The following is a 12,013-nucleotide window of genomic DNA, read 5'->3' on the forward strand; positions in this document are numbered from 1 at the left end:
CATTCAAAACAATGTCATGCTGACATCACACAAACCGCACCACTCACAGTCACTTTATTTTCCCCAAGGGATAGATCAATGGTAAGCAACTTCAATGTTCCTAGCAGGGATGGCGTTTCTCACGGAACCTGACTGACACTGGTTGGTTTTTCTAATTGGCAAAAGTTACGCTGGCAATTATAAATAAAAAAAAGTTACTATCACTTTGTAGAGAAGAGATTCTACTGAGGGTGGGAGCGGACTTGAGGATGGCTCCTTAAGATAGATGGAGCATCAAATGCTTTGGGGGTAATAGGTAATTTTTTTGTTCAGCCACAAAAAGCCAAATTGAATAAACTCCTTTGAAAAAGGTCTCACTGACATGTAACAAATTTGTATAGAAAAAAGAAAAGAAAAAAAAAGTGGTCCTGGACCACCTCGGAGTACTACTCAAAGACAATGCTGGACGTGCATGCAAGGCTCCACTGAGTCCTACGATATAGAAATTCCTTTGATATTACAAAATACAAAAATATTTTATCAGAACTCTCATTTACATCGCATTTACAATGGACATGTAAATAACTTAGTCTTGGGTCCTGGCTAATAAACAAATTACGTACTGGAAAAAGGGTCCTAAAAGGAAGAGAACCAGAGAGGCTATATATATAAGCGAGCGGGAAACAATTTTGCCATCTTGCCAGTGGCAGCTCAACACAGACGGACGGGAAGGAGGTGACCAACCCTGGCCTCCGCAGAGTCTATAGCGTTTCCAAAGTGAAATGTGCAAATAATATTCAACATGCCAAGAACTGTGACTACCTATCGAGTCAGTCGGTGACCTTGCCGCCATCAACAGAGAGCTCTTCTCATCTCTCCCTGGAACCACCAAAGCAAAGAGCTTTAAAATTTTAAACAGTGCAAGTTTCTGAATTTACATTCTTACCTCCCCATCTTCCCCTATCCCCTGACCCCCATCGGATTAAGAAATGATACAGTTTTTGCTCTTTTGTCTTTTCCTGCTGTGCAACTGTCCCCTGCCACCTAGCGTGGAAGACTTGGGGAGGCCGTACGAGCTGTATTTGTGCAGTAACTCATCACTCGTGACGTATCGCAGGTGGGCGGGCTGGGGGATGGGTTCTCCTAGGAAATAGCCCTCGTTGTCAGACTCCGAGGAGGAGGAGCAGGTGGAACACCAATCGTACTCGGTGAAGTAGGGTCCCCATCGCTCCCCAAAGGCATTCTGCAGAGCCAGGTCCGACACAGTCCGGGGGCACCGGCCGTACAGGTCCCTCCGGGACCCCTGGCCCAGGCTCTCCTGGAAGCTCCGCTGGCGCATGAACTGATCATAATCCTCCCTGGCTCTCAGGGGGGGCCTTTCTTTTAACTGAGAGATGGCCTCGCGCTCGCTGGCCAGGTGGAGGGCGTTGTCTGAGCGAGAGCGTCGGGATCGCCGGGACCGGTGAGGTCGGAAGCGGCGGTTGTCTTCGCGGGAAGTGGCTCTCCGCCGCGTGCGCTCGCTCATGGGCTGCATCCTCACGCCCTCCGGCCCCGGCAGCTTGCTGCCCGCCATCCCCCCATCGAAATCAAAGCTCTGATGCATCCTTCCGTGGGCCTGCAGGTCTCTGTACCTGATGGGGTTGCTGAGAGGGTGGAGGTTTCCCTCCATCTCCTGGTACTGCTGGGCGGAGAGCAGGCTGCGAACGGACTCGGCGCTGCGGAACTGCATGGACGAGTTCAGCGTGCCCATGTTGCTCAGCTTCTCGGACACGTTCATCCCAGAGTCTTTGCTGAGATCGGGCATGGAAAACCGGGAGAGGTGCTCCTGGCGCTTGGCACCACCATCCGCGGAGAGGCCTGGGGGAGAGAGAGGGAAGGTTCACAGAGGTTAATGCAAACGTGCAGCCATGGGAGTCCCGTCGCTGTGGGTCACCTGAACCATTATCTATCCAGGGTCGCTGCATACGGTTGCACAGTTGTACACTGCACAAAGGCTCGCTCAGAAAGTATGCAGGAGGGCTCTCCCCATTCCACAGTGGGCCAGTGTCCACTTAGAGGGGACCCCTGGTTAAAATGCATGCACGAGATGTTTTTTTAATAGTCATGAATTCCTCCAAAGGTTCATCAAAATTACTTAAGAGCCCATCATGTATCTTATAAGTGATGTTTCTTCTGTTCAGAATTTCACTTTAAAAAGTGCTCAATCACCTCTCTGGTTCTAATGATGAACTATAAGCTCCACAGGAGAGATATTTTGGACCAAGAACCTTTAAGCTATAGAGGCCGGGCCACGCCCAAGCAGTTCCTAGCAACACTGAGCCTAGAGTCTAGTCCCATGATACTGGACCAGTTCACTTCCATGTTTACCTCCAGCAATTTCCTGCTCTGCCTGCTGTCCCTCGGCCTCTATCCCAGATGTCTTGAAAACTACGTGGCTCCCTGGGTGTAGACAGAGGGATATTTACTCTCTCAGGGTGTTTAGTAAATGACTGTTCCAGGGCTCCAAATGGGCCCCTAGCAGTCAGAAAATGTGAGTGGGACTCTGGGGGGCATTCCTCCTTCTCCCGGGGAGACACTTTTTAAAACAAAGCAGTGACCCGAATGCTCTCTAACAGCAGGAGCCTCTAGCAATGAGCCTGCATTCCCTACATGCTGTCACTGCCATCACTGAGAAGAAAACCATGTTGAAGGTAGCAGGAGATTCTTGACTTCAGAAACTTCCATTTTGCCCATCTTAAAGCAGCACTCTCTAAAACAGCAGTTTAAGAATGGACCAGGTGGCAAAATCTCAGCATTTCCCACTCATTATCAATGGAAAAGATGAGCAACTTTGCCATTTCTGGTCACAGACAACATGTCTTTGGATTGCACTGGCCCATTAGAACACCTGCCACCGATTACCCCACCTAATGGGGCCAACGACTTTCACTCCCCTCACAAAACTGTTATGAGCACTTTGAAACACTACTTAGCAATACCCACTAAAGCTAAATATACATATATATGTGTGTGTGTGTATATATATATATATGTGTATGTGTATATATATGTATTTGTGTGTGTGTATATATATACATACATGAATTATGAACAAAGTTGCTTTGAATACCTGTGTTCACTTTTTTGGTGGACTTAATGTACTCATTTCTGTTGGGTATATAACCAGAGTAGAGATCCCGTGTCCTTCTTTTTATTTATTTATGTATGTATGTATGTATGTATGTATGTATGTTATTTTTTAAGTTGTAATACAGTTGATTTACAATGATTCAGGTGTGCAGCAAAGTGATTCAGTTTATATATATATATATATATATACAGATATAAATTCTTTCTATATATACACACTATATATAAATTCTTTCCACATATATATAAAATATATTTTCTTTTTCAGATTCTTTTCCAATATAGGTTACTACAAGATATTGAATATAATTCCCTGTGCTATACAGTAGTCCTTGTTGTTCTGTTCTGTGACTTTCCATTGCCACTCTTGGTTATATACCCAACAGAAATCAGTTTATGGATCCAAAAAATGTACAAGGGTATTCAGAGAAGCTTTCTTTATAATAGTCCAGAACTAGAAACAATTCAAATGTCAATTAACAGGAGAAAGGATAAATAAATTGTGGTATTTTCTAGCACTCCCCATTAAAAGGAATCAGGCAGGACTTTTTGGAGAAATGGCTAATTCCAGGATAGGAGGAGGGAAAGTAAAAGATGAGCCTGGAACATCTTGTTATGCCAAAAAGTAAGGAAGTGTTAAAAATAAAAAATGAAGGGGGGCTTGCGAGAACACCAGAATCACAACTAGCTGCTGGACAATCAATGACAGGAAGACACTGGAACTCACCAAAAAAGATACCCCACATCCAAAGACAAAGGAGAAGCCACAATGGGATGGTAGGAGGGGCGCAATCATAGTAAAATCAAATCCCATAACTGCTGGGTGGGTGACTCACAGACTGGAGAACACTTATACCACAGAAGTCCACCCACTGGAGTGAAGGTTCTGAGCCCCACATCAGGCTTCCCAACCTGGGGGTCCAGCAACGGAATGAGGAATTCCTAGACAATCAGACTTTGAAGGCTAGTGGGATTTGATTGCAGGACTTCGACAGGACTGGGGGAAACAGAGACTCCACCCTTGGAGGGCAAACACAAAGTAGTGTGTGCATCGGGACCCAGGGGAAGGAGCAGTGACCCCAGGGGAGACTGAACCAGACCTACCTGCCAGTGTTGGAGGGTCTCCTGCAGAGGCAGGGGTGGCTGCGGCTCACCGTGGGGACAAGGACACTGTCAGCAGAAGTTCTGGGAAGTATTTCTTGGCGTGAGCCCTCCCAGAGTCTGCCATCAGCCCCACCAAAGAGCCCAGGTAGGCTCCAGTGTTGGGTTGCCTCAGGCCAAACAACCAAGAGGGAGGGAACCCAGCCCCACCCATCAGCAGACAAGCGGATTAAAGTTTTACTGAGCTGTGCCCACCAGAGCAACTGTCAGCTCCACCCACCATGAGTGCCTCCCATCAGGAAACTTGCACAAGCCTCTTAGATAGCCTCATCCACCAGAGGGCACACAGCAGAAGCAAGAAGAACTACAATCCTGCAGCCTGTGGAACAAAAACCACATTCACAGAAAGATAGACAAGATGAAAAGGCAGAGGGCTATGTACCAGATGAAGGAACAAGATAAAACCCCAGAAAAACAACTAAATGAAGTGGAGATAGGCAACCTTCCAGAAAAAGAATTCAGAATAATGATAGTGAAGATGATCCAGGACCTTGGAAAAAGAATGGAGGCAAAGATCGAGAAGATGCAAGAAATGTTTAACAAAGACTTAGAAGAATTAAAGAACAAACAAACAGAGATGAACAATACAATAACTGAAATGAAAACTACACTAGAAGGAATCAATAGCAGAATAACTGAGGCAGAACGGATAAGTGACCTGCAAGACAGAATGGTGGAATTCACTGCTGCGGAACAGAATAAAGAAAAAAGAATGAAAAGAAATGAAGACAGCCTAAGAGACCTCTGGGACAACATTAAACACAACAACATTCGCATTATAGGGGTCCCAGAAGGAGAAGAGAGAAAGAAAGGACCAGAGAAAGTATTTGAAGAGATTATAATCAAAAACTTCCCTAACATGGGAAAGGAAATAGCCACCCAAGTCCAGGAAGCACAGAGAGTTCCATACAGAATAAACCCAAGGAGAAGCATGCTGAGACACATAGTAATCAAACTGGCAAAAATTAAAGACAAAGAAAAATTATTGAAAGCAGCAAGGGAAAAATGACAAATAACATACAAGGGAACTCCCATAAGGTTAACAGCTGATTTCTCAGCAGAAACTCTACAAGCCAGAAGGGAGTGGCATGATATACTTAAAGTGATGAAAGGGAAGAACCTACAACCAAGATTACTCTAACCGGCAAGGATTTCATTCAGATTCGATGGAGAAATCAAAAGCTTTACAGACAAGCAAAAGCTAAGAGAATTCAGCACCACAAAACCAGATCTACAACAAATGCTAAAGGAACTTCTCTAAGTGGGAAACACAAGAGAAGAAAAGGACCTACAAAAACAAACCAAAAACAATTAAGAAAATGGTCATAGGAACATACATATTGATAATTACCTTAAACGTGAATGGATTAAATGCTCCAACCAAAAGACACAGGCTTGCTGAATGGATACAAAAACAAGACCCATATATATGCTGTCTACAAGAGACCCACTTTAGACCTAGGGACACATACAGACTGAAAGTGAGGGGATGGAAAAAGATATTCCATGCAAATGGAAATCAAAAGAAAGCTGGAGTAGCTATACTTATATCAGATAAAATAGACTTTAAAATAAAGAATGTTACAAGAGACAAGGAAGGACACTACATAATGATCAAGGGATCAATCCAAGAAGAAGATATAACAATTATAAATATTTATGCACCCAACATAGGAGCACCTCATTACATAAGGCAATTGCTAACAGCTATAAAAGAGGAAATTGATAGTAACACAATAATAGTGGGGGACTTTAACACCTCACTTACACCAATGGACAGATCATCCAAAATGAAAATAAATAAGGAAACAGAAGCTTTAAATGACACAATAGACCAGATAGATTTAATTGATATTTATAGGACATTCCATCCAAAAACAGCAGATTACACGTTCTTCTCAAGTGCGCACGGAACATTCTCCAGGATAGATCACATCTTGGGTCACAAATCAAGCCTCAGTAAATTTAAGAAAATTGAAATCATATCAAGCATCTTTTCTGACCACAAAGCTATGAGATTAGAAATGAATTACAGGGGAAAAAACATAAAAAACACAAACACATGGAGGCTAAACAATACGTTACTAAATAACCAAGAGATTACTGAAGAAATCAAAGAGGAAATCAAAAAATACCTAGAGACAAATGACAATGAAAACACGACGACCCAAAACCTATGGGATGCTGCAAAAGCAGTTCTAAGAGGGAAGTTTATAGCTATACAAGCCTACCTAAAGAAACAAGAAAAATCTCAAGTAAACAATCTAACCTTACACCTAAAGAAACTAGAGAAAGAAGAACAAACAAAACCCAAAGTTAGCAGAAGGAAAGAAATCATAAAGATCAGAGCGGAAATAAATGAAATAGAAACAAAGAAAACAATAGCAAAGATCAATAAAACTAAAAGCTGGTTCTTTGAGAAGATAAACAAAATTGATAAGCCATTAGCCAGACTCATCAAGAAAAAGAGGGAGAGGACTCAAATCAATAAAATCAGAAATGAAAAAGGAGAAGTTACAGCAGACACTGCAGAAATACAAAGCATCCTAAGAGACTACTACAAGCAACTTTATGCCAATAAAATGGACAACCTGGAAGAAATGGACAAATTCTTAGAAAGGTATAACCTTCCAAGACTGAACCAGGAAGAAGCAGAAAATATGAACAGACCAATCACAAGTAATGAACTTGAAACTGTGATTAAAAATCTTCCAACAAACAAAAGTCCAGGACCAGATGGCTTCACAGCTGAATTCTATCAAACATTTAGAGAAGAGCTAACACCTATCCTTCTCAAACTCTTCCCAAAAATTGCAGAGGAAGGAACACTCCCAAACTCATTCTATGAGGCCACCATCACCCTGATACCAAAACCAGACAAAGACACTACAAAAAAAGAAAATTACAGACCAATATCACTGATGAATATAGATGCAAAAATCCTCAACAAAATACTAGCAAACAGAATCCAACAACACATTAAAAGGATCATACACCACGATCAAGTGGGATTTATCCCAGGGATGCAAGGATTCTTCAATATACGCAAATCAATCAATGTGATACACCATATTAACAAATTGAAGAATAAAAACCATATGATCATCTCAACAGATGCAGAAAAAGCTTTTGACAAAATTCAACACCCATTTATGATAAAAACTCTCCAGAAAGTGGGCATAGAGGGAACCTACCTCAACATAATAAAGGCCATATATGACAAACCCACAGCAAACATCATTCTCAATGGTGAAAAACTGAAAGCATTTCCCCTAAGATCAGGAACAAGACAAGGATGTCCACTCCCATCACTATTATTCAACATAGTTTTGGAAGTCCTAGCCATGGCAATCAGAGAAGAAAAAGAAATAAAAGGAATACAAATTGGAAAAGAAGAAGTAAAACTGTCACTTTTTGCAGATGACATGATACTATACGTAGAGAATCCTAAAGATGCCACCAGAAAACTACTAGAGCTGATCAATGGATTTGGTAAAGTTGCAGGATACAAAATTAATGCACAGAAATCTCTTGTACTCCTATACACTAATGATGAAAAATCTGAAAGAGAAATTAAGGAAACACTCCCATTTACCATTGCAACAAAAAGAATAAAATACCTAGGAATAAACCTATCAAGGAGACAAAAGACCTGTATGCATAAAAGTATAAGACACTGATGAAAGAAATTAAGGATGATGCCAACAGATGGAGAGAGATACCATGTTCTTGGATTAGAAGAATCAATATTGTGAAAACGACTATACTACCCAAAGCAATCTACAGATTCAATGCAATCCCTATCAAATTACCAACGGCATTTTTTACGGAACTAGAACAAAAAATCTTAAAATTTGTATGGAGACACAAAAGACCCCGAAGAGCCAAAGCAGTCTTGAGGGAAAAAAACGGAGCTGGAGGAATCAGACTCCCTGACTTCAGACTATACTACAAAGCTACAGTAATCAAGACAATATGGTACTGGCACAAAAACAGAAACATAGATCAATGGAACAAGATAGAAAGCCCAGAGATAAACCCACGCACTTATGGTCAACTAATCTATGACAAAGGAGGCAAGGATATACAATGGAGAAAAGACAACCTCTTCAATAAGTGGTGCTGGGAAAACTGGACAGCTACATGTAAAGGAATGAAATTAGAACACTCCCTAACACCATACACAAAAATAAACTCAAAATGGATTCGAGACCTAAATGTAAGACCGGACACTATAAAACTTTTACAGGAAAATATAGGAAGAACACTCTTTGACATCAATCACAGCAAGATCTTTTTTGATCCACCTCCTAGAGTAATGGAAATAAAAACAAAAATAAACAAATGGGACCAAATGAAACTTCAAAGCTTTTGCACCACAAAGGAAACCATAAACAAGACAAAAAGACAACCCTCAGAATGGGAGAATATATTTGCAAACGAATCAACAGACAAAGGATTAATCTCCAAAATATATAAACAGCTCATGCAGCTCAATATTAAAGGAACAAACAACCCAATCCAAAAATGGGCAGGAGACCTAAATAGACATTTCTCCAAAGAAGACATACAGATGGCCAAGAAGCACATGAAAAGTTGCTCAACATCACTAATTATTAGAGAAATGCAAATCAAAACTAAAATGAGGTATCACCTCACACCAGTTAGAATGGGCATCATCAGAAAATCTACAAACAACAAATGCTGGAGAGGGTGTGGAGAAAAGGGAACCCTCTTGCACTGTTGGTGGGAATGTAAATTGATACAGCCACTATGGAGAACAGTATGGAGGTTCCTAAGAAAACTAAAAATAGAATTACCATATGACCCAGCAATTCCACTACTGGGCATATACCCAGAGAAAAACCGTAATTCAAAAAGACACATGCACCCCAATGTTCATTGCAGCACTCTTTACAATAGCCAGGTCATGGAAGCAACCTAAATGCCCATCGACAGACGAATGGATAAAGAAGATGTGGTACACATATACAATGGAATATTACTCAGCCATAAAAAGGAACGATACTGGGTCATTTGTTGAGACGTGGATGGATCCAGAGACTGTCATACAGAGTGAAGTAAGTCAGAAAGAGAAAAACAAATATCGTATATTATTGCATATATGTGGAATCTAGAAAAATGGTACAGATGAACCAGTGTACAGGGCAGAAACAGAGACACAGATGTAGAGAACAAACATATGGACACCAAGGGGGGAAAGCGGCGGGGGGTGGTGGGGTGGTCGTGGGATGAAATGGGCGACTGGGATTGACATGTATACACTGATGTGTATAAAACTGATGACTAATAAGAATCTGCTGTATAAAAAAATAAAATAAAATACAAAAAAAAAGATGTTAAAAAAATAATGAATTAATAAATGCCCCTGGTAACAATTAAAAAAAAACAGAACAAAAACAAAAACGAAGGGGGGTTGGTTTTCAGAAGAATACAGGACCCAACTTCAAAGGGATCCCACCAGCGAAAGCTGAGCAATTTGAGCATTCAAACAGTAATGATTTATAAACCACTGAGAAAATCAGAATTCATGAATCCATACTGATAACAGATAAAAATACCAATAAATAAATGCGGGGGAAGAGTGGGCTCTTGTACATAATAGGCTGGAGTGTGCATGCAGAAGGAGTGCTGGATTTGGAAGATCATCATTTTGTAACCATTGTAGGTAAAGACTGGCTCATGCAAGACACGAAATATGCTAAATTTAGGGGGTAAAATTTGATTGGGGAGCAGGATATCTGCATGGTGTTAAGTGTTTCCCCACATATCGCTTCTTATCTGTAACAGAAAATTTAGTAACTATACAGTGGAGAAATCAGACAACACTCTGACCACCTCCGTCACTGATGACGTGCCACTGACAGCATGTCCCTCCAGATGGGGTTCCCTAAGCAGGACACACTACCACTTATGGAGTCTTTCAGTCAAAAACACATACCCTGAATGGATTTAGGAGGAAAGACTAGACGAACCCCAAATGAGGAATATTCTATTAAGAAGAAAAGGGATTGTATTTTAAAAAAGAAATTCAGTATCATAAAAGACAAAGACTGAGGGAATGTTCTAGACTAAAGGATATTAAGGAACCACAGCAACTATATACAATACCTGATCCTGGACTGGAACCTGCACTGTAATGAAAATAAATGCTACGAAGGATAATTTTTCCTCAAATGCAAAAATTGGGACATGGGCTAACTCATAAATGTATTATGCTAAATTTACTGTGGTTAACTGATAATTAGGATAATGTTAGAGAAGATCCTTATTCTTGGGAAATACACACGGAAGTATATGGTAGTAAATGGCCAAGATGGATGCAACTCGCTCTCAAATGGTTCAGAAGTACACTGCGCGCACGTGTGTGTGCGTGCGTGCGTGTGCGCACAAGAGAGAGCAAATGATAAACCAAATGGGTAAAATGTTAACAATAGGTGAATCTAGGTAAATACTTTATGGGTATTGTTTGTTCCATTTTTGCAACTTTTCAATAAGTTTGAAGTTATTTCCAAATAAAAAGTTTCTTAAAAAGTGTAGTATAGTTATGTGATGCAATGGTTTTCAGTTCCAGGAGAAATTACTGGGGGTAGGGGATGCTACTAGTGTCTAGTGTGTAGAGACCAGAGAGATGCTGCTAAACACCCTGTAATGCACAGGACAGTCCCCACAACAAAGAATTATCCAGCCCCAAATGTCAATAATACCCCAGTTGAGAAACCATGCTCTACTGGAATACTACACAACGAGAATGAATAACTACACGGACAACATGGATGAATCTCATAGAAAACGCTGAAAGACACAAAAGAGTACAGACAGTACGATTCCATTTATATGAAGTTCAAGAACAGGTTAAGGCTGTCTGTGGTGACAGAGATCAGAAGGGTGGGAGGGGCACAGGGAAATGTCCAGGGCGCAGGAAATGTTCTCTACCTAGAGCTGGGTGATGATTATAAAAGGATGCACATGTAAAAATCCCTTGAGGTGCAGTTTAAATATTTGTTTGCTTTACCTTATGTAGGTTATAACTCAATAAAACGGTGTAAAAATAATGCAGTGTTCTCATTAAAGAGCCCAATTTAAACGTTGGATATGCCTACAAAGAAACTATTCTGCCAAACATCATACTTTCCAGTCACTTCTTCTTTTTTCAAAATTTCATTACTGGGATAACTGGCAGGGTAAGAGGAGTGGAGTTCTCCGACTCCTGCTTTCCGAGCTGCTTATCTGTGACATACACATCATAAAAGCTGATTTACAACAGCTAATCACTTCCAGAACCTCCCCAAGCTGAAGGAGGAGCGGAGAGGATAGCAACGCAAGATGATGAATGACTAGCCTGAGCAGGTAAACTCTAGTAAGGAAGGACAAAAAATCCTTCAAAAATCACACCGAGAAACAAAAGCTACACGGGTGGGCGCGATGATCTTTGCGGGCCTTTTGGAATTAGGGTCGGGGTAAATAATCTAGCAAATACTATACATTCCCAAACATGCTGTTTTCCTGAACCTGTCTTTTATAAGCCCCAAAGTCATGCATTTCTGAGAATGTCCTGTGTGTGAATACATTCATGTTCAACGAGGAAGTAAACGTGAGGAAGGATAGCTTCCACTCTTCTGGGAGGTGATGATGCCCTATTGAACTGTACTTCTGCCTCCTGGGAAATCTCAGGATACCCTTAAGCGTCTCCAATCCCCACAAAAGAAAAGTCCTCTGGCAA

The 12,013-nt window shown here is 41.2% G+C and overlaps 1 protein-coding gene across 2 annotated transcripts in view; it reads right to left on the bottom strand.

Moving 5' to 3' along the window:
• Nucleotides 1-961: 961 nt before the first annotated feature.
• Nucleotides 962-12,013, bottom strand: part of PRICKLE2 (prickle planar cell polarity protein 2) — a 331,524-nt gene continuing 320,472 nt past the window's right edge. For both annotated transcript variants that reach the window (XM_061195510.1, XM_061195511.1), the window contains one exon: nt 962-1,836. In XM_061195510.1, the coding sequence (XP_061051493.1) occupies nt 962-1,836 (875 nt within the window). The remainder of the gene's footprint in view (nt 1,837-12,013) is intronic.

This window comes from Eubalaena glacialis, chromosome 7, assembly GCF_028564815.1.
Source record: "Eubalaena glacialis isolate mEubGla1 chromosome 7, mEubGla1.1.hap2.+ XY, whole genome shotgun sequence".
In the NCBI taxonomy this organism is placed as follows: Eukaryota; Metazoa; Chordata; class Mammalia; order Artiodactyla; family Balaenidae; genus Eubalaena; species Eubalaena glacialis.